This window comes from Dipteris shenzhenensis, chromosome 27, assembly GCF_047967505.1.
Source record: "Dipteris shenzhenensis isolate YYH24624 ecotype China chromosome 27, Dip_SZ_1.0, whole genome shotgun sequence".
NCBI classification, from domain to species: domain Eukaryota; kingdom Viridiplantae; phylum Streptophyta; class Polypodiopsida; order Gleicheniales; family Dipteridaceae; genus Dipteris; species Dipteris shenzhenensis.
In genome coordinates this window covers 20076949-20100327 of record NC_141622.1, presented here as the reverse complement: position 1 = coordinate 20100327, position 23379 = coordinate 20076949, and the positions used below count along the sequence as shown (strand labels likewise).

Sequence of the window (23379 nt, the reverse complement as noted above, 5' to 3'; positions counted from 1 at the left end):
TGCAGAGAGGGAAGCTCTCCAACTTGTATAAATACCTTATAATGGAATGAAGCCCACACTCTTGGGGCATTGTGTTGAGTCTACATTGGTATTCCAAGCATTTGTCTCAAGTGTCCATGCTTCCTTGCACTGCACATCCAAAAGCATGTCCTAACCTTGCAACCCTTCTCCCCTCTCCTCCAACCCTGCAACCCATCCTCTCCCTCTCCTCCTCCCTTCTCCCTCCTCCTCCTCCTCCTCCTCCTCCCTCCTCCTCCCTCCTCCTCCTCCTCCTCCTCCTCCCTCCTCCTCCTCCTCCTCTCTCCTCCCTCTCCCTCCTCCTCTTCCCTCCTCCTCCTTCCTCCTCTCTCTCTTACTTCACCCATGCTCTTACACCTTCTTCCTCTCCCACTCCTATGCTTTCCTAAACCCTTAAACTCAATGATCTATGAGGGAGACGAGTTCTCCACCATGTACTTTACTCTGAACCTTGGATCCTCCTCCTAACCCTGAACTCCTTCTAAACCTTGGAACCTCCTTCTGAACCCTGGAACTCTTTAAAAGCCACATGATGTACAATTAGGCTAGGTAGTGGACACGGTTGCGTAGAGCTTTCAATTACGATCATTTTACCTTTTTTACAGAAAGGCAAACCGAGCTCTCCATAAAGAGTTATGGCTCGGGAAGAGTTTAGGGTTAAACCCTAAACCTAAACCCTAAACCTAAAATCCAAACCTATAAAAACCTACTCCACCCCCCCTCATTATTCATCTTTCACTTTTTGCCTCCATTCTCTTCCTCCTTCCGAGCCCCACGCAAGACACTCCTCCCTCTCCATCGACCGCCCCCTTACTCCTATCCTCGCCATGTAAGTGACATATCGAGCCCTTCTCGCAGCGATGACCTAGCCTTCCACCCACCGTCCATTGTTCCGCGACAATCCCGTTCCATCGAGAAAGACTTGGAGAGCGTCAGGTAACCACTTCGCCTTGCTTTTCAATTTCCATCTTTCAGTTTTTTTTGTTGCTCTTTTACCCCTCCCCCTCCACCACCATCTCCCCCTCTCCCCCTCCCCCTTCATCTCCACCTCCCCCCTCCACCACCACCTCCCCCCTCCCCCTTCATCTCCCCCTCCCCCTCCACCACCATCTCCCCCTCTCCCCCTCCCCCTTCATCTCCACCTCCCCCTCTTTCCCCCCCCTCCACCACCACCTCCCCCCTCCCCCTTCATCTCCCCCTCCCCCTCCACCTCCTCCCCCCTTCCCCTCTTCCCCCCTCCCCCTCCACCTCCTCCCCCCTTCCCCTCTTCCCCCCCCTCCACCACCACCTCCCCCCTCCCCCTTCATCTCCCCCTCCCCCTCCCCCATTCCCCTCTCTCCCCCTCATTCTCTCTCCCCCCTCCCCTTCTCTCTCTACCATCATCTCCCCCTCCCCCTCCCCCCCCCCTCCCCCTCCCCCCCCCCTCCCCCTCTCTCTTTTCTCTCTCCTCTCTCCCACTTCCCCCCCCTCGTTCTCTCTCCCACCCCCTCTCTCTCTCACTCTCTCCTCTCTCACCCTCGTTCCCTCCCCCACCCCTTCTCTCTCTCTCCCCCTTTCCCCCCTCGCCCCCCATCCCCCTCCCCCTTTCCCCCCTCGCCCCCCATCCCCCTCTCTCCCCCTCCCCCTTACCCCCCCTCGCCCCCCCATCCCCCTCTCTCCCCCTCCCCCTTAACCCCGCTCAACCCCCCCATCCCACCCACCCCACCCCACCCACCCCCTCGTTCCCGCGGCGGCGCTCCGCAGAGACGCCGCCGCCGCCCCCGCCCTCCACCCCGGCCGCCGCCCCGCGGCGGCGACCCCGCGTCGCCCCCGCCCACAACCCAGCGGCGCACAGCGCCGCCCCCGCCCGCCGCCCCACGGCGGCACAACGCGCCGCCCCCGCCCACCCCGCCCGCGCTCCCCGCCCCGCGGCGACGCAGCCCCCGCTACCTCGCTCCCCCGCCCCTGCATACCGCCCCCCACCCTACCCCCCGCTACCCCGCTCCCCGCCCCCCTACCCTACCCTGCCCGCCCCCCGCCCCCGCGGTGGCGCACACGGCGCCGCCCCCTCCCCCGCCCTCCCCCGCCCCTCCCCGCACTCAACCCGCCCCCTCTCCTCTCTCACACCACACCCCCCTCGCACCCCCCTCACACCCCCCTCGCACCCCTCGCACCCCCCTCACACCCCCCTCACAGACACTCCCCTCGCACTCCCCTCACACCCCCCGCGCATCCCCTCGCCCACCCCCCCCCCCCCGCCCGCCGCCGTCGGGCAGCCCCCCACCCCGAAAAAAAAAAAAAAAAAATTTAACTAAACCTAACCTAAGTAACTGTAGTTAGGTTAGTGGTTAACCTAGGTTAGGTTAGGTTAGGTTAGTTAGTCCTAACTACAGTAAGGTTAGGTTAGTTAGGTTAGTTAACCCTAGACTGGTTAGTTAACCTCGGTTAGATTAGTTGACGTAGGTTAGGTTAGTAATAACTGAGGTTAGGTTAGTTTGGTCAACCCCCAGTTAGGTTAGACTAACTCTTCAGTTAGTATCTAACTACAGTTAGTTCAACCTCCCAGTTACAGTAACTGGGAGGATCTAGGTTAGTTAGTCTAACTAGAGTCACTTGGTTTCAACCCCTCGGTTGGACTTAAAGTCCATTCACACCACCATTAGGACCCCCCAAAACGCCAAATTTACCCCTCCTTTAACCCCTCGAAACTCATCCGTTTGGGACCCAAATTGAACCCCGTTTGAACCCAGATTTCACACACGGAAACACCACGTTACGGGGTATTTTTCCAGCCCATTGCACACCATTTCGGCATCCCTAGCACACGTTCGTTCGTGCCCCCGTGTGGGCCCCATTTTGCATTAATTCACTCGTATTTTCACGCCGCGACCTCCGATTAACGATCCGTCAGCACCGACACATTTCCCTACACACGTAGGACAATCCTAGGCACATTATTAACACGACGATCCCTACACAAACTAACATCACTCTAACTCTCCTAACGACACCACCTCCACACCCACACTTGGGGTAGCGATCCCCTTAGCCAATCACGCACCCTCTGCATGCAGTTACGTTCCGGCCAATGACTTCGACTCCAACGCTCGCCCAATCCGCAAATTACTCCACTGCCACAACCGTCCCCGCCAATCCTCTACCCCGAATTCCCCCCTGAGAATCAACAACTTCCTTTAACTCCTCCACGCCCCAACATGGCTGGACGCCGTCCTGAGCATGATGGGGACATCGAGCTCGATGCCGAGGCTGACAACTTCTTCAATCGATGAAATCACAACAATCACGGCCGACGCCCCTTGGGAAAACTGGAACTTCCCAAATATAATGGTAGGGGAGACCCTGCTCGCTTCCTCCAACATTTTGATGCCGCATGTCGAGCAGGTGGTGATCAATCCCATGAAACTAAGGTGGCTTGGTTTCCAATGGCCTTAACTGATGAGGCGTCAGAATGGTACCTCGACCTTCTTGTGGAAGAACGTGCTACATGGGACCTACTTCAAACTGAATTCAAACGTCGCTTTCAAACGGAGAGGCTACAAGATGATCCCGCTCTCCAACTCAGCAAGATCGAACAAGGCCGGAGGGAAGATGTACGCACATACCTGGGAAAGATGAAGAGATTGATCGCCAAATGTGACCCACGCCCAGATGCAAAGTACCTCACGACATGGTTCATAGCAGGCCTCAGAAAGAAAATCCGCAAGGATATGAAAAAGATAAGTAGCTATGAAACATTCAGTGCTGCTCATGCGGAGGCAGCCATTGACATCGAAGATGGCATGACAGATTCAGACACTAGCAGTGATGATGCCAGATCAAATACACGAGATAAGCGCTCGAAAAAAGGTAAATCAAAGGACTCTGCCGAAACATCCAATGAAGATCGCCTCAAGGCCATGACCTTGAAGCTGAAAGAAGATATGATGCAGGCCATGGATCAAAAACTTCACTTGTCTCAGCCGCCAACTCAAACATATCCACGGCGAGAAAATGTCTGGTGCCCACACTGCTTGGCAAATCATACAGCAAATGAATGCCCAGTCCTAAGAGCAAGAATCACTGCACAAGCAAATCCACCGCCACGGTTGTGGTGCCATATCTGTGTCGTCGGCGGCCATGATGAGACCAGTTGCATCTTCAACATGCGCAACAATCCGCCTCGACCACCACAATACCAAGCGGCACCCATGCTAGTATACAGGCAACCGGCACTTGCACAAGCGCCCCCAGCTCCGAGACTAAATCCTGTACCCGTTCGGACACAAGTCCCCCAACTACTCAGGAATCCGAATCCACGACCGTATCCAAGAGCAGCAAATCCAGCTCCTCAGGCAGTTCCAATACATCAATTACAAGCCGAGGAAGTCGACCCGCTATTTGAGTATGAAGCAGAGTACCCAGTGTACTACGTCGAAGGTGCAGAGGGTTTAATACCAGTCTATGCAAATCAAGTGCGACCCAACACATTTCGCGCACCAATCAAGTGTTACGGTTGTGGAGAAAATCATAGAATCGCAGAATGCCCTCATCGCGGTAGCCCAGCCACTTTCCAACCACTCTGCAGAGATTGTGGCATAGGACATGCCTGTATGGATTGTCCCATGAAAAATAAGGTCCCAGAACAAACAGAGGTTAAGCCCGATGTCCCCATCGGCATCATTGGGGTGGACCATCAAAGTCTGGGTCCGGCAAGTCTAAGGTCACAACCTATCAATGTAATTACATGCCAACAGAAAGCGGCCACGAAGGAACCTACCATTCCAATCCAACCGAAGCGACTTCTGAGAAAGAAAGCACAAGTGCCTCCACCTCCGCCAAGCAATGAGCAGCCGAGTTCATCCACATCAACTCCCGAGCCTCGAATAAAAGAAGCTCCATTCCCGAATGCAGAGGTGGAGAAGGCTCGTTTTCAGGCACTTCAGCAATGGGTCCAAAATGAATAAGCTCAATTTGAGGCTCAGAAACAAGCGCTCAAGACCCACTCCATGACTTGGCCCCACAAAGTATTGATACTATACTCGAGCCCTTGTTCCAACAACAAACTCCACAACAGAATGTACCGCCACGTCAACTTGAAGGAGCTGCACTCTCTAGCATCTTGAGTTGCCCTGTGTCCATTCCCATCGAAATCCTCTTACGAAATTGTCCCAATCTCTGGGAGAGTTTCAAAGGATGGATTGAACTCGCAACTCCCCCTCCACCTATGAATGACATTGAGGATATCCCTGTGCGGATGGGTGAGAAAGATGACATACGCAACATCACTGTGCCTTTGATCCACAAGGCATATAATGCAATCCAAGCCATAGTGGATGGTGGAGCAGGTGTCAATGTCCTATCAAAGGAGCTTTACGAAGAATGGGGTATCCCACCAATGCAAAAGGCTAATTTCAACATACGCCTTGCCGATGATTCACGGGCTAAACCCTTGGGAATAGTGAATGGCGTGTCCACAAAGATCGCAGGAGTCCGCTTTTCCCTTCAATTCACAATCTTGGATCTCCCCAAAAAATCCTATCAAATCTTACTGGGATGTCCTTGGTTACGGGAAGCATCAGTCCTCCATGACTGGGGAACGGATAGATTGACAATCCAGAATCGAGACACTGCAGTCAGGGTGAATGTGGGGACAGGAGTTATTAAACCAATTGTTCCTAGAGCATTGGATGACACATCTTCCACGACAATCTCGAGCAAATCAGATCCCTTGCAACAGCATGCCATAGCAGGTGACTCACAAAGCAATGTCAATAACTGGATACAAACATTGGCAACCATCGACAACTGCCATTCATTAGACCCCATCTTCTCACAGATAGATGTTAACGCACTACAGGTCGATCCTCCACCGACACATGAAGAACAAATCGATCTAGAGATGCCATTCTTTATGGCTGACCTCGAATGGGATAATGAACCTGAAGAAGGTACCCATACCAATGATGACTCAGATTTTCCTTGGGACCTTGAAACAGAGGCTGCGAATGCTGAAATTGAAGATCAAATCTTTGATAATGACCTAGCCATTCTGCATGCCCTAATGGCAGTTGAGCTCCCAAAAGTTGAACCTCCTCAGTTGCATAACAGCAGAAGATCCCGCAAGAAAGCTGCCGGAGGAAATCGCAGAAAAGCCAAGGCCGAGCACTTCAATGAATTCGAACGAGTCCAAACACGGATTGTGGAATTGTATCTTGCAAAGGCAGTCCCCTCAAAGTCAAAACCACCACCTCTTGAATGGTCCCCTGAAGGACTGGAAGGAGTATGTGCAGCACATGAACCCTTACTTGGAAACACCTTACCAGTGGAAAAGTTACCCCACAGTTCCCAACGTAAGAAGTTTCGGAAATATAAGCCACATGTGCGGATGAAGCTCGATCAAGAGACTTCAGAAAAAGAAAGGAAAGAAGAGCCTAACAAATTACTAAATGCAACTATGCCACCCAGTACTCATGACACATCTCAGGCTAGTTCAACCCCATCAGAGGCCGATCTTCGAGCAGTGCCGGAATACTTTAAGAATTATACAAGTGGAAGTGCACCAATAGCAATGCCAAGACCAATCAGAGAATCTGAAGTTCAAGAAACCGATAACTTTGGAGAAACTCCAATCTATGAGGGACCGGCAAAAACACGCACAATAAACCTCGCCCTTGAAGGGGAGGAAGAAAAGTTGGTTTTCATTGGGAAACAGCTCCGTCAAGAAGATGAAATCAAACTCAAAGACCTCCTAATGGAATACCGTGACTGCCTAGCATGGTCATACAAAGAGATGAAAGGAATTTCACCAGAAGTGGCAGTTCACACGATCCCTATAAGGGAAGGTGCTCGCCCTAAGGTATGTGGACCTTATCGCACAAATCCTAAATATGGCACCATGGTTTATGACGAGCTGGAAAAACTCCTAGATGCCGGATTCATCTACGAGATAGAGCACACTGCTTGGGTTTCACCCATTGTCATTGTGCCTAAACGCAACAAGAAGCTCAGAATATGCGTAAACTTGAAAAATGTGAATGCCGCCACAATTAGGGATCACTACCCCCTACCCTTAACAGAAACAGTGTTGGAAAAGGTGGCAGGATCCGAAATTTATAGCTTCTTGGATGGCTTCAGTGGCTATAACCAAGTACAAATTGCTCCTCAAGACCAATCAAAAACAGCATTTGCTACAGAATGGGGTATTTTTGCATATAGAGTCATGCCATTCGGCCTTTGTAATGCCCCGGCCACATTCCAGCGAGTCATGTTCACAGCTTTCAAGTCATTTTTGAATAAGTTTTTACAGGTGTTCTTGGATGATTTGTGCATCCATTCAACCAAACAGGACCACTTCAAATGTCTGGAAGAAGTATTAATCAAATGCAGGGAGTATGGCATCTCCCTAAATCCAACAAAATGCCAGTTCATGGTCACCCACGGAGTTGTTTTGGGACACATCGTCTCTCAACATGGGATTGCAACTGACATGGACAAAATCAAAATCATCATGGAATTGCCTCCTCCTACAAATTCCAAAGGTGTACAAAACTTTATGGGACATGCCGACTATTATAGAAGATTTATATTGCGGTATGCCATGATAGCTAGACCACTTTACAAGTTATTAGTGGAGTTCCTATGGACCTAAGAGTGCGACCAAGCCTTTGAGCTTTTAAAGTGGCGCCTAATCACAGCACCCATCCTTCTATCTCCCAATTGGGATATTGATTTTCATGTTCATACTGATGGATCCAAGTATGCAATTGGGAGTGTGCTTTGTCAACCGGGTGAACATAAGAAAGACTACCCCGTCTACTTCGCCAGTCGACAACTCAATGATGCAGAGATCAACTATACAACCACAGAAAGAGAAGCCCTAGCAATGGTGTATAGTGTAAAGAAATTTCGGCACTATCTTCTCGCAAATGATTTTGTCTTCTACACCGACCATCAAGCATTGCTATATCTTGTGAACCGTCCGTGTACCACTGGAAGAATAACCAGATGGCTCCTCTTGCTGCAAGAATTCAACTTCAAAATTGTGGTCCGCAAAGGTGCCCAACACTACATTGCCGATCACATGTCTCGAGTCAAGACAGGGGAAGAAGCCACTGGAGTAGAAGATGACTTACCAGATGCCACACTATTTCAAATAGATGCTGTTCCAGAATGGTGTGGAGATATCATTGGGTACTTGATGGCAGGAAGACCACCCCCTGACATGAAAGCAGTAGATGCCAAAAAATTGATTCTAAAGGCTGCACCATATCAACTCATTGCAGGACAACTATACAAGATGGGCAAGGACCAGATATTAAGAAGATGTGTAATGCCTCATGAAATCCTGCCAATCCGGAGTGAAGTCCATGAAGGCATTGCAGGAGGACACTTCCAAGGGGAAGCCATAGCAAGAAAAGTTCTCCTCGCAGGCTATTGGTGGCCAACACTATGGGCAGATGCCTATGAATATGTAAAAGGCTGTGATGTATGCCAACGAACTATTAAACCACAACACAAAGACTTCAATCCTCTAACAACAGTTGTTGCACAACAGCCATTTGAAAAATGGGGGATTGATTATGTGGGTCCCATACATCCAGCAGCAAAAGGAACATAGGCACGCTACATCATTGTGGCCACTGATTACTTTACAAAATGGGCTGAAGCTAAGGCAGTCAGAAAGGCAGATGCCAAAAGCACAGCAAGATTCTTGTACGAACATGTGATCACCCAATTCGGATGCCCCCTTGAAATTGTGTCAGATAGAGGCACACATTTTGTCAATGAGGTAATCCAAGAACTCTTGTCTGGCTTCATGGTCATTCATAGAAAAAGCACACCCTACTACCCCCAAGGGAATGGATTAGCAGAATCCACAAACAAAATCATATGCAATATCCTCACCAAGGTAGTAGAACCGCAGCGTTCTGATTGGGCAGAGAAACTGAATGCAGCCTTATGGGCATACAGAACCACATTCAAGGTCAGTACAGGGAACACACCTTTTCAATTGGTGTACGGCCTTGAAGCCGTGGTCCCACTTGAATTTATAATACCAAGTCTGCGCATCGCAATACAAGAACGCATGGGTGATCATGAGTCCTTGAAAGAAAGGCTCTGTCAGTTGGAAAAGCATACAGAGACAAGACTAGTCGCTTATCATGCCATGACAACAGAAAAACGTCGAAGAAAGGCATGGTTTGACAGGAATCTGAAAGCTAAAGACATCAAGGAAGGTGACTTAGTCCTGTTATACAATGCCAAAGTACACAAGGGAAAATTGAAGTATCTAGGTCAAGGACCCTACCGAGTACGAAAGCTGAATCCCATTGGAGCTGTGCTACTTGAAACACTCGATGGAGTCCAATTCAACACAACAATAAACGGGAGCCGACTGAAGCGCTACCACATCAACACGCGAGCCATCCCCGACAAAAACAAAGATTTGGGAAACCAAGTCTTCCTTAGTTAGGATTAGATTGTATCATGAGCACTCACTTGCATATGTACGTCTTCGCACATATAGGTAGCCTCAATCGATTTTACCTAGAGCTCAGGATTGGTGAATGAGTTCTAGCTGCCCTATGAAAATCCCAGCAAAAAAAGCATATAGTTAGTCCCTACTTAGCTACTAGGTCACGTGCACTCACACGCTTTCGCTTAGACACATAGATGATTGCATGAATAATTGTACAACACACTTCCATTCCACACTCTCAAAAGATGTATTTTAAATTTTAAAAAAAAAAAAAAAAAGATCTCTCTCCCACACACACACAGAAAGGTCATACAGGCATGCCAATCAATGTAATGATCAATGGTACACTACATGTACATGGATGCAGGTTCAGAAAAGATGCCGCCACTAAAGAGGATGCGCAGAAAGAGCCCACCGCCTCAACCACGGGACCCCCTCCAGAGTTCGCAGCCATCTACATCCTCTCAACCACGGAGACCACAAGCGTTCGTGGTCCAAAGCGATAGCTCCGAAGAAGATTCAGTGCATGTCCAAGCAGAACAAATGCCACCCCAGTCACAGCCGGCCTGCACAACTGTTAACAAGGCCCAATCATTGGAACTTGTCTGGCCACCCACCTCGACTTATGCTCTTTCCCAGGAAGCAACATCTTACTTAGAGCAACGGGGTCTAGGCAATTTGCATGAGAGCCTCAAATCCTTGGAGGATAGTCCTATTATGACCACCTACATCAAGGACTTTCTCCACTCTTACTACTCCAGCAATGCAACGGATGGCAAGTACGGTACAATCACTGTACAGCAGAGCCCACTGAACATTATCCTCGACAGTACAGTCATTCAAAGGGCTTTCTCTCTGCCAAGGCAAGGTGGCGAATACCCTAAAAGGTCTGCGGATGCAAAGTTTATCGAAGTACAGTCTCTCCTCACCAAGGGTACCCTGATCCATAGAGATGGCATCTTGCTTCGCACAATCCTTGACCCTCACCTCAAGGAAGCAGCACAATTTCTATCCACCATCCTGGGAATAAAGAACGGCAAGGAACGCTCCCTTCCACTCCGCACATTTGTTTTGCTGAGTAGGAAGCTCAAACAAGACTGGGTCCAACACTTTGTCATTTTCTTTACCAAAAAATTCGATGGTTCTTCAGGCCAAAAATGTAAAATTCCGCACTTATTGGCTATCATCATCAAAAAGGAACTACAACAAAGAGAAATGACTCTGCCCCAGTCTCCAAAGCCAATTGAGGAGTTGGACATACCCTTCTCACCAGTATGGGAGCCATCATCAACTGCTCCAGCTATCACATTGATAAGTACAGATGCCTTAACAGAAGTACCTATTCTGGAAAGTAGGATTGCAGAATTGCCTCAGGAAATGCTTCAGCTCGGTGCACAATTGCAACCACTAAGTCTCCCCCAACAGCACCCACCCGAGCTCGAGACAAGGTTGGCACCCGAACCTAAGGAACGATCAGCACCAGAGCTTGAGACCACATCAGCACTCGAACCGCCCATCGACGTCATGCCAGTCGATGAGCCCCAAGGAGAGCTCGTGCCAGATAAGCAGTATGACTATTGTCCACAAGGGAGTGAAATGCCATTGGAACAACCTCCCCCAAGTACTACAGAACCCTCGGGATGGCTACATGGGCACCACTTGTATCAGCAATATTGCCAGACCTCATCACCATCTGTCATTCTCCAGCATCAAGCTAGCCAAATGATCCAAATGTCCGAACTCTTCACTAGCTTGGCTAAGGAAGCATATGCAAGAGAATTGGAAAGATAGACGGCATCAGAAATCGAAGACCAATTCCAGGCAATTGCCATCGAGGTCAAGGCTCTTCGGGCACAGATAGATGAGAAGGAGGTAGAAGAAGTGCGCATGAACCAGACTCTCCAAGCTCAAGAGAAGGCCGTAAGGGATGTGACCTCCAACCTCCATCAAAGTCAAACACAGCTGACTGCGGCAGTCGAAGCAATGGCAATCCTACAGACCTCCTATAACTCCCTGACAACTGCACATGCGCAACAAACAGAGGAAGTGGCACAAGCTCGACTCACTCTCATTCACAAAGAAGACGAGCTCCAGGATTGCAAGGACAAGCTTGAAGACATGCAACAATCTTTGGCAGTACGTGCCTTTAGCATTGATGAGCTTACAAGGGAATGCCGACTCTTAAAAGACCAACTTGCTACTGTTCAAGAGGCCAGCACTTTACAAGCCCAGTTCTTCCAATGGTCCAATACCACTGAAGACATCCCTCAACAGGCAAAGATCACCTTGCAAATGAAAAAGCTTAAAGAGGCATACACCAGCATCTACCATCAGTACAAAGAAAAGATGAATGAGATGCACTCCCAAAAAATAGCCATCTCCAAGCTTGAACTCCAATTGCTGGTGCATAACAATGAGGCATTGGAAGACAACACCAATGACGGCCCACTACAATGCACAACCGTGGTGTATGAAGAGCTTGTGACTGCTCTCCAAATGGAAGATCACCTCCATGCACGCGTGCTGATCCAATGGAAGCAACTCCAACTCAAGATCATAGCTGCTTATCCAACAATCGACTGGAAATGATCCATCGGGATTAAAACCCTGCGCATCATTTGCCAAGACTTGTCTGAAGATGAGAAGAATATCTTCTGCCTGTCTACACATGCCGGGTTTATAACTCTCAGGACAGATGCTTTCATTGCATATGCCTGCCTCATGGGTAGTCCTCCCCTCAGGGTTATTGCAGGTTTGTTGCCGTTGCTGCAAAGGCCATCCCTATTATTTGCACGGCATGACATAACGGGCATCCAACCCATGCAGCTGATCATCCCATCGCACCAGCAAAAAGAAGTGTCGGATGATGACAAGGCCTATCTCACATCCAACTTCCCATATCTAACCACTCTTTCTGCCAACATCATAACCTCACTTCCCCTTGCTGCTGCCACCCTCTTAACCTTCCCCGAGCTCCATCCTAACATCTATTCCCTCCATCGTCTCTTTGCTCATGCCTCTCACCATTTTCAACTCACCCAACAGTCCCAAACTTACGAGCCCCTCACACCTAGCTTTTTCCCCTCCCTTGCTAATCCTACCCTTGAGGATTACCAAGCTGCTCAAACCATTTGCCCATTTCTTCCCCCCCTCCCCTCTGCTCCCCCTTCCGCCACTATCACTCAGCCATATTTCTCCCCCATGTCCCCTGCTTCTCTCCCGGCCCCGTCATCACCTCCGACACTTCTGGTGCTGCCATCAGCAAAAAATGATGCAGTATTTGATTTTGAATATCAGGATCCGGATAATCCAATTCGTACACCCATGCCAAGTTCCAATGATGAGTATGATTTTGATGAGATACCACTTCCCAGTAACCCCATCAAGGAATTTTGGAGCAAATATCCTGATATGAAAACTCGCGGTGGATGGACCCTGGGTAACTTTCCTACCAATCTTCGTCAGCACCAAATAAGTGAAGCTTGGATTAGCAAATTGGATCCACAACCTGATTGGCGCCGTCCCAAGCTCTTTGATGTAAGCTTCTTAAAGGAGTACTTACGGGCACCTCCATGTCTCAGAACCCATCCCAAGTTCTATGCAGTTCCACAGCGTAAAAGATGGGAAGCCAACATACACACTTTGGCTGAAGATCGAGTCATTAATTGGCCAATGATCGAATCCTACTCTGGTGTAGAATGGACTATCCAAGGCGCCATGATCCGAGCACTTCAGCAGCATGAACAAACAATGCGCGGCAACATTGATCGCTTCCTTCGCCAAAGTGCCATATTCTGCAAAACATTAGCATTAATTCTGGAAGTCCCATGCTACCTTGATTCCCATTTGCCTCCACTCAGCTTTAATCCCAATGAACGGATTGATGCTCAGATTTTACAAGCAGACTATACCAAAGAGTGATCTTCTTGGAGGCACGCCACATATCTCTGTTCGAGCAAATGGTGGATACAGGCTACCTGGAAACTGCGCAAAAATTGTATGGTGCTAAGGCTCTACAGCAGGACCGTCTGGCACGACACAAGTTCCACAGCCACTGGACTAAAAACATGGCAACCTAGGTACGTGATCGCAATAAGCCATAACCCGAGGACGGGTAATAAAATGGATCCGGGGGTATGTTGACTCTGTGCCAACATGAACTTATGAAGAAAGAGAAGGTGTTACAACTTTGTGTGACAACTTCTAGACACAACTTTATGTTACGACTTTGTGTAACAACTTTGTGTTGCAAGTTTGTGTTACAAGTTTATGTTACAACTTTGTGTAACAACTTTGTGTAACAACTTTGTGTAACAACTTTGTGTTACATCTTCTACATGAAGAGAGAGAGAATGTGTTACGACTTTGTGACACAACTTTGTGTTACAACTTTGTGATACGACTTTGTGTTACATGCAGAGAGGGAAGCTCTCCAACTTGTATAAATACCCCATAATGGAATGAAGCCCACACTCTTGGGGCATTGTGTTGAGTCTACATTGGTATTCCAAGCATTTGTCTCAAGTGTCCATGCTTCCTTGCACTGCACATCCAAAAGCATGTCCTAACCTTGCAACCCTTCTCCCCTCTCCTCCAACCCTGCAACCCATCCTCTCCCTCTCCCTCTCCTCCTCCCTTCTCCCTCCTCCTCCTCCTCCTCCTCCTCCCTCCTCCTCCCTCCTCCTCCTCCTCCTCCTCCTCCCTCCTCCTCCTCCTCCTCTCTCCTCCCTCTCCCTCCTCCTCTTCCCTCCTCCTCCTTCCTCCTCTCTCTCTTACTTCACCCATGCTCTTACACCTTCTTCCTCTCCCACTCCTATGCTTTCCTAAACCCTTAAACTCAATGATCTACGAGGGAGACGAGTTCTCCACCATGTACTTTACTCTAAACCTTGGATCCTCCTCCTAACCCTGAACTCCTTCGAAACCTTGGAACCTCCTTCTGAACCCTGGAACTCTTTCTAACCCTGAACTCTTTCTAAACCCTGGAACCTCCTTCTAAACCCTTAAACTCCTCCTAAACCCTACAACCCCCAATGAAGGCGAAAGCCTTCATTACAACAATGGTTTACGTGCCTTTTACACATGCTGGCATTATGTTTACTCACCACACTTAAGCCTACGTCTCTCACCGGAACACGACTCGAGGTCCTAAGCTACAAATATACTACAACAACAATTCCAATATATCTGTAGGTGACAAAAAGCCTCGGAACCCTGCAACATAGAATACCCAGCTCTTCCTGCGAAAGCAGTAGGAAAGAGCTAACAACAAGCAAGTCCACACGCGTATTTCGTTAGTATGTGCGCAAATTTTCTTAGTCACGTTTTTAAAATGTCCTAATGCACAAAACAAATTACAACATTACTACTAATACACAATTTTTTGTATTACAAACACAACAAATCCCATTGAGAAGACATCGAACATCATGTTAAAAATAGAATCTAATACAATGATGTGTATGAACGTGTATAGAGCCATCATAGTGAAATACAAAATATGAGTCCATGAAAATTACAATGGTACGGTCACACAGTGAGCCTATACATATCGAATACAAAAAAGTGTAATCAACTAGTGATACCCAATAAAAATCAATTTGATCAACTGATGATCCCAAAAAATATGATATGTAATGTGCTACTCCTCAGGATCAGCTCTCATGCCAATAGTTGCAAGTATGCTCTCGTGATCCGCCACTACAAGGCGCCATCGTGGAGTGGACGTCGCCTTGCGAGTGCGAACACGACTCAAAGTAATCTTGATCCCAACAACAAGATGAGAATACATGTATGCCTCCCGATCCGCCATGTACTCCTGGAACTCAATATAGCGACCACGCCTCTGTATTTGCTGAAAATAGTGGCCACCGACGATCATGCTATGAGCATTGAAGTGCATCCCATGCCCATCCACTGTATCCTCATTCAGCACACTCTTCAGCATAGAGCATCGCAACAAGTAATAATTCACACCCTCCTCATTGCCCTCCGAAGCAATAACCGCGAAGATATCACCAATACGCAAAATATCTGTAAGCTGGTCATAATCTCTAGAGGAACTGAATCCCACATCCTGATCATCATGTATCTCCTCCCAAGGCTGGAAGGGAGAAAGCACTCGCCGTACCCATGGATCGGCCCATGGTATCATGGAGCACCCTCCCCAATCATCATCAATGCATGCAGAGCAAAAACATGCAAACCGTCGAGAAAAGATCGCGGGGTGAGACTCACCTACGCTCCTGATGGAATGGAAATCAAGAGTGCCAGGCACAGAACGACAATCAAAAGGCCTCGACCGATCAAGACTCCCAATGTCCACGCACCAAAAATACCGGCTCACCACCCTATCGTCACGCGACTGAAACGAGGATGTAGCACTAGTGGATAAGGCTGCACCACCGCACCACATCATGTGCATCCTTGAAGCGATCGGCACTGTGATGCAACTGGTATCGACGCAAAGCACGCTTCACGCAAGCACCTGCACCATCGTGCTCTCCCTTACCGTGCCCTGTCTCGAAGTAGCTCCATGTGATCGGAATGCCTGTCTCACGGTGCCATCTGCAGAACCAATAAAACTGTCTAGCGGATTTGAACTGACCACCGCAACCGTTTGACCAGATCCAGCGCCGCTGCCATGTGACACCATGATCCCTCAAGAAACTATCATGCAAAGTGAAGCAATGCTGCACAAAATGGGCATCATGCGATCGATCATCACTAATGTAGAAGTGATACTCTCGCACAATGATGCGTGAGTCCATGGTGCTATCAATGCCATCCACATGAGCCTATGCGTGACGATAGCTAATGTGCACAAATATAGCAACCTGCAATATGGCATTGAAAAAAAAATATGACTATTGAAATAATTCAATATAATGAGGCGGGTAAAAAATCAATACTCAATCACATGTCACCTGTTCGGAGAAATAATACTCCGATTGGATCTCATGCTGTGGTGCAAAGGTGTAATTCTCCACAAAGTCCACCACTGAGACAACCACCCCTATAGGAAATGTCCTCAAACATGCACGAAACTGACGATCCTCCCATTTCGCAGTGTGCGAGTGGCGTATGTAGCGGTACAGCTTCCCTCGAAAATAGTCAATGAATACAACACGTGGTGTCTCCTTCCCCACAAGCTGCAACCTCCTCGACTGTGCACCACCATCTAATGTCAAGGTACAGTACTCATACTGCTGCCAATGAACCATCTGCACATCACAAGTATCTAGTGCAACTCGTGGCACTCTGGCAAAGTCACCACACAAAGTACATGTGCCTTCCACACAATCAAGGGAGTGGAATAAAGCATCACCATCTCGTGTACACAATATGGAATGAATGAAGTCGCGAGGGCTAGTAGGAACCACTCCCCTATGACCATCAAGGGAACGGAATACGTCATACATCAATCCAAAATCCACATGGTAGCGACAACAGCATGTGTCACGCTCCTGAGAGCATCGCACAAACCATGGCCTGCATCGCTCAAATGACCTCTACCCAATCTTGAACTCCGGGTGCGCCTCTAAAAACTGAGTGTACAACTCAGTCTGGGTACACTCCAAAAAACATGCACCATGCTCAATGTACACACCGCGTGACACCCTCTTCCCCAATGCCTTCTTGAACACCGGGGATGCTCTGCAATGCTCCTCCCAAAACTGTTGTATGAAGGACCTAGTGGAATCATCCAACAATCGATCGCTGCGAGGTGCACGACCACTCGAAGCCCAAAGAGCATCAGTCTCACTATCCTCTAGACTCTGCCTCCTAATGATGCCTGCTCGCAAAATGTGCGCGGTGCAATCTGAAGAAGACGTGAAGCGGTACGCACATGGCCTATCATATGAGGTCTACTAATGGCAGCCACAATAGCACGACATGCTGCCAAGGCATCACTGGAGTTCCTATGCTTAATAGAAGCATAGGAACGTCGAACACTGCTAAGGACCTCGCTAGATACAACCCTATCTCTACGTGCACCAAGACCAGCAAGCCTCCTACACTCTATCAAGTCAGGGTGATCAATCAGGGATGTAAGAAGAGAAGACTGCGAAGCTGGCATGAGGTCACAAAAAAAATACTGCACAATCTTGCTAGTACGACGACGGATAGTGGACTTCGGCAAGTCATGTCGTGAAGCAACACTGCTGCTGCAAGGTGGGGCAACGAGATCAATGGGAGATGGTAGGGTGGACGGGGGAAGGGAGGCGCCAAGCGGAGCGGGGGGAGGGGGAGGGGGAGGGGGAGGGGGGAGGGTGGAGGGGGAAGAGGTAGAGCTGGAGGCCAAAATGTAGGTGGCTAGGGGAAGGGCGGAGGCTAGAGGTAGGGGAGCGGATGAGCATGGGGGGACAATGGAGGTGGGGGTGGGGGTGGAGGTGGGATGTAGAGGTAGAGCTGGAGGTGGATCAGTGGTGGCAATGCGAGCTCGAGCTCTAGAGGCTCTCTTGCGCTCACGAGCCTTCCGCTTGCGCTCCTCGTCAATGAGATTTGGGGGGGGGTTCCTACATCTTTCACGTCTACTAGCTCTACGGCTTTGAGAACCCATTCTCAATGAAAGTAGGATGGAAGGTGTGACAAAGTGATGAGGAGGCAAGAATGGCTAAGAATGGGTGAAATGAACCAAAACGTGGTGTCTTATAGAGAGCCTCAACTCATCCACTAGATTGCTCTTAGATTGCTCTTCATTATTATTGGTGGAGAGGTGCTAAGATTGATACTAATTGGCTTAGTTTTGGTGGAGAGGTCTGCTATGCCCAGAGCCGCGATCAGACCTTATACCTCGATCGAGGTATTTAGTGCATTGCGCATGCATGTATGTATGAACCTCGATCGAGGTATCTCTATGTGTCCTCGGTCACATACCTTGAACGAGGTATTGTATGCCTCACCCATCATATGTACCTCGATCGAGGTATTGTATGCATCGCACATCGTCATGTGTATACATTTGGCTGATGTGGCACCATGCATGGTCATGATGTGGTAATATAGTCTCTTCCTGCATGGTCATGATGTGGTACTGGGCATGATGTGGCATGATGAGTTGGCATTCATGAGGTGGTAGATGACATGGCAAATTGAGGTGGAGGGATTGGTGATGTGGCTAGGAGAGGAGGTATGCCAAGGTGGCATTGTGTGATCACATGGCTGATGATGTGGAATGATGAGGTGGCACATGCGACAGCACGTGTGGCAATGTAAGGTGACATGGCAAGGAGTGATGTCACATCTGCTTGATGAGATGGCACCACGTGGTCTAACAACGTGGCATGGTTTTGATGACTCAGCCTTCCACATGGGCAGCATGCAGACTCCAAAGGCTTGCCACTAGGTTCGGTGATGCTCCTAGCCTACCTCACCAAGCCTAATACCAAGCCTACCTTGTCTTGGTATTAGGCTTGGGTGGCCCTTTTTCCCCCACAAAAGGGAGATTTAACTATTGGAGGCCATATCGTACGTTTCCCTTACTCAAATTTAACCAAAATTTTTTCCTCTTATTCATCATGCAGAGGACTAAAAATATTGACATTTTTGAAATGTTTGGTTATGTTTGAGAATTACTAGATTTATTTTTAATATTCTTTGTTGATCCTCTAAGGAGTAAAAGTAAAAATTAAACTTCAATCTTCCTAAATCTAACCGTTGGATTTGGGATTTGATGATTCAACCACACACCCTTATGTGCCTACTAACCTTCCACCGAATTGGATTTGCTTAGTTATTCAAAATACTAAAAAAATGTGGTTGTGCTACTAAAATGCATGTATTTTATGACTTTATTTATTATAAATAATTATTTATAATTAGATAAATCATTCAAAAAATTACCAATAAATCAAGTTAAGCTCTACATAATGCAAAGAGACCACTTACAAAGTTTCAATAACATTTAATCTAAAATGAGTGAGAAATTTAGAATTTTATATGACACTCTTTGTTCGTGACAAACGTGTGACCACCCTGGAACCATGCCATGTGACACAAAGAAATTTTTTGTGTGTGCATCGAATTTTCGATCAGACTATACGATTGTGTGCACAATAGCAAGTGTGATGTTGTGTCAGAAGACTTCAAAGACTAGATCCATAGGGAAGTAGGTGAGATTTGCATTTTTGTGTGCTAAAAAGCTTGTTTTTCCACCTCCTTAGGATTGGGGAGTGAACAAAAAGTGGACACCCTTAGCTTGCTACCACCCGTTCCCAAGTTCATCCCTCCCAGTCTATGGCCAGTATATAGACTGATACTACACACACATTGATGGCCATCTAAGAGAGCATGCAGGGATCCTCCAGAGCAGCTACTGCCAGGAGAGATACTTTTTTTAAACTCTATGAAATATGCTAAAAGTCCAAGCAACACCCTTCTAGATTGTCCTCACCTATCTGCACTACCAGAGGCAATGCTGAACTTACTCAATTGATGCATGGAATCGAGGACAAGTAGGGTCAGCACCGAACCTGGATCTCCACGGGTTCACTGCAATTCCTTCATGCATAGAAAGCCAAAGAAGAGAGTGATATTTCTATTCCTGAGGGATTTCCAGAGCCTCCTCCAAAAGAGTTTTTGCACCTCTACAAAAATCGAAAAACTATCCCAATGGAGGGCCTCCAACCTCTATAGCTAAGCTAAAATCTCTTGGCATTTCGGATTGTGTAACGAAAGAAGGGGATGCTCTTCTCTCGGTGCCCTTCATCAATCCACTCCCACTCCCCTGGGTCCCACTACAAGAACCTAAAGGGGGAACCACCATATAACTAGAGTCTCCAAGACCCAAGTGCCAGGAGAACAGGGTCAGGATCAAGATACCATTGAGAGTCCTTGCCCCACTCCATGTAATCTGCAATCCTAACAGGCTAGAAGGCAACCTCCAAAAGAATATCATATGAAGATTTAAGAAGTCTGTCTCCTGACTGAACATCAAAGACAAGGGTCTCCTCAAGTGCATCCCACAAGGCAATAACCTATAAAGAAATACCCATCCCCATAAAATCTCCCAACCAAGTGGACTCTGTGATAGGCATGTCATCTATATCTATCCACTATGTTGGTATGGCTTTATCTATCTATTGCATCCTGACTGTACTCCCTCTGAGGTGACCAACTAATAAGAGTATCTGATCTTATGGAAGCTTCCTGAAAGCCTTCGAGTCACCTACTGTGGAAGCAGGTCCCCTCTCCCATCTAGACCATTGCATGTAACGTGACACTCCTAATGATCTACCATGCTCATCCAAAATAGAGTCATTCCACATGATCGGCTGCATGTCTTTCTTGGTGAGAGCAGGGTGGAGCTCTCCGAAGGGTGCCTCTAAAGCTGCCCCAAGCTTTCAGAATGGCAGCCATGAGAGGGGAAGAGGGAGATCTAAGATGGGCCGAAGTAAAAAATCCATGTGGAGCTATCATTCCAATCTCCCCCGTGAGAAGGTGTACAAGACTGTGCAAGAAAAATTATTTATAAGGCTCTTGTCTAGGCATCAATCCTCTCACTATAAACTTGCAGAGCAAGGTCATACACTCCAAGTTTGGATCAATAATATTGAGACTTCCTTCTGATGTGGGGAGAATGAGGGTCTCCCAAGCCACCTTGGCTACAACATATAAGGTGCCATCTAACCTGCTCCATAGGAGTTCCTCATAGGTCTCATGAGCTAAGAGATACAACCTCTAGATCTGCACCAGCTTGAGCAAAAGAACCAAGCAATAGCCAATAATACCTAGTTCACAATGACTACTCTGGATGCAAGGTCAAGTTTGGCAAAACTCCAAAAAATGGGTTTCCTCCTGATGCTCTCCAACACAGGAGCAAACTGTTGTGCTTGAGAGATGCCCACACCAACCCGGCATCCTAGGTACCTGATGGAAACACCCCCTAGATCCAAGTGAATCTTATGTCATTCCCCCAGTCTAGAGTGTCCTCATCACTAATCCAAAATCCATTGGACTTGTTCCAATTAATGTGAGCCCTTGCTGCCGTGCAAAACAAATCCAAGGCTATCCTGAACGAGCTGAGTGTTTGTGGTGTGGCATCCAAAGAAATAGTTGTGTCATCTATCAACTCACTATCCAAAAGCTCATCCTTCTGCCTCAATGGAAGCCTCAACCCTGTAATATCAGCTTGAGCTCTAAGATAATAGCTCATAGATTCGGCCACAAATAAAAAGATTTTGGGGGCTACCGTTTCAGCCAGTCAGAACAGTGGGCTTCATGGAGCATGGCTCTCTTTCACAGTGGTACTTGGATCCTGACCCCCGCTTCTCCTCGCCCTTGGCTCATGGAGGCTGTGGCTCTATGGAGGTGTCCCAATTAAGTTTTTGCAGTGGGACCCTAGGGAATGGGAATGGATAGATGAAGGGCACCGAGAGAAGGGCATCCCCTTCTTTCATTACACGGTCAGTAATGCCAGGAAATTCCAGCTCAGCTGTAGGGGTTGGAGGCCCACCATAGCTCATCATTGGGAGAACTTTCAAATTCCTGCTGACTTACAGAATTTTTTTTGGCAGAGACTCTGAAAATCCCACCGGAACAGAAAAATCACTCTCTTCTTTTGGCTTTCTATTCATGGTGGGATAGCAGTCAACCATTGGAGATCCAGGTTCGGAGCTGACCCTTCTTGCCCTTGCTGCCTTTCTGCTTTGGAGACAATACAGCATTGCCTTTGGGATTGCAGACAAGCGAGAATCATATGGAAGGGGATTGCAAGACTTTTCAGCACTTTTGTTCGCCTACCTTTCTATATGACCTAGGGATCAGTGGCTTGGCTTACTCTTTCAGGGCCCTAGGTATTTTTTGAGAGACTTGATTCCTCTTGGGCTCTTCACATCCGATGACACCTTGTGGAGTCGTGCTCTCTAGAGGATGTTCCGGCCACTCTTTTCAGGGCTTCTCACTCCTCGGTCGACTCTCCATGGGAGATCCTAGCTAGCGTTGCAGCATGGCACATTTGGAGAGCCAGATGCACTGAGGCTTTGGAGGGTTTTGAGGTTTACATCCTTCTCAAATCTTGGCCAGTACTTGGACAGATATGATACACACTCTGATGGCCATTTGGGCGACCATGCAGGGATCATCTCGAGCAGCCTCCTCCAAAAGAGTTACTTTTCTTAGAGATTGGAGAGACTCTCCCTTCTTTGTTGAGACTTCTACAGGGTTGAGATGGCATTTTTAGCCTCAGCCTTGGTTTCTTTCTACCTCATTCCTCTGAGGTGTTTTTATTACATGCTTAGCATGGTGTATTTCCATACAGAGCTTGCTCTAGCGGGTTTCTTTCTTACTTAATAGAAGTCTCTTTTTTGAAAGAGAGAAAAAAAAAGGGCAGACCGATCTGGTAAACTGAAACTTGTCTCCCCTGACTCCACCAATAAGAACTTGGATATGGGCTGATCTGTAGAGAGCTGACACCCCTCTGATCCATGGATCTATGAATCCAAAGTGGACGAGGGTACCCTCTAGAAATCCCCAGTCTACTATGTCATAAGCTTTCTCAAAGTCCAGGAGTAGAATGGCAAGTCTATGGCCATTATGCATAGCTCAGTGAGAAGCCTCTCAAAATGAGAAGATATTATAGAAGATGCTCGTGTCATAAACAAAGCCCACCGTCTGCGTATCATGTATAAGATATGGAAGAAAGGGCTGCAAATGAAGGTTCATTGCTTTTTGCTAAAATTTTGTACAAAGTACCCAGCAGAGTGATCGGTCTACACCGAGACACTTAATTCCTGCAACCCACTTTTGGGATAAGATGAATGAGGCCCTCCATAAGTGAGTCTGGCATCTCACCCGAGCCCAGATGCCCTACAGGGCTGAGGTAATGTGGTCCCTAATCTGATCCCAAAATGAAATGAAAAAAGAAGGGGTAAGCCCATCTTTGCCAAGGCACTTACCCTTGT

The 23379-nt window shown here is 48.0% G+C and overlaps 1 protein-coding gene across 1 annotated transcript; it reads left to right on the top strand.

Annotated features, from left to right (window-relative positions):
* Positions 1–1257: 1257 nt before the first annotated feature.
* Positions 1258–22002, top strand: LOC147884005 (uncharacterized; the record flags this gene model as incomplete). The annotated part of the gene is made up of 3 exons (XM_087398127.1): positions 1258–1302; positions 1548–1613; positions 21994–22002. Coding segments are annotated over 3 exons (120 nt in total), but the record flags the coding sequence as incomplete, so codon positions are not given.
* Between the last annotated feature and the right edge of the window lie 1377 nt (positions 22003–23379).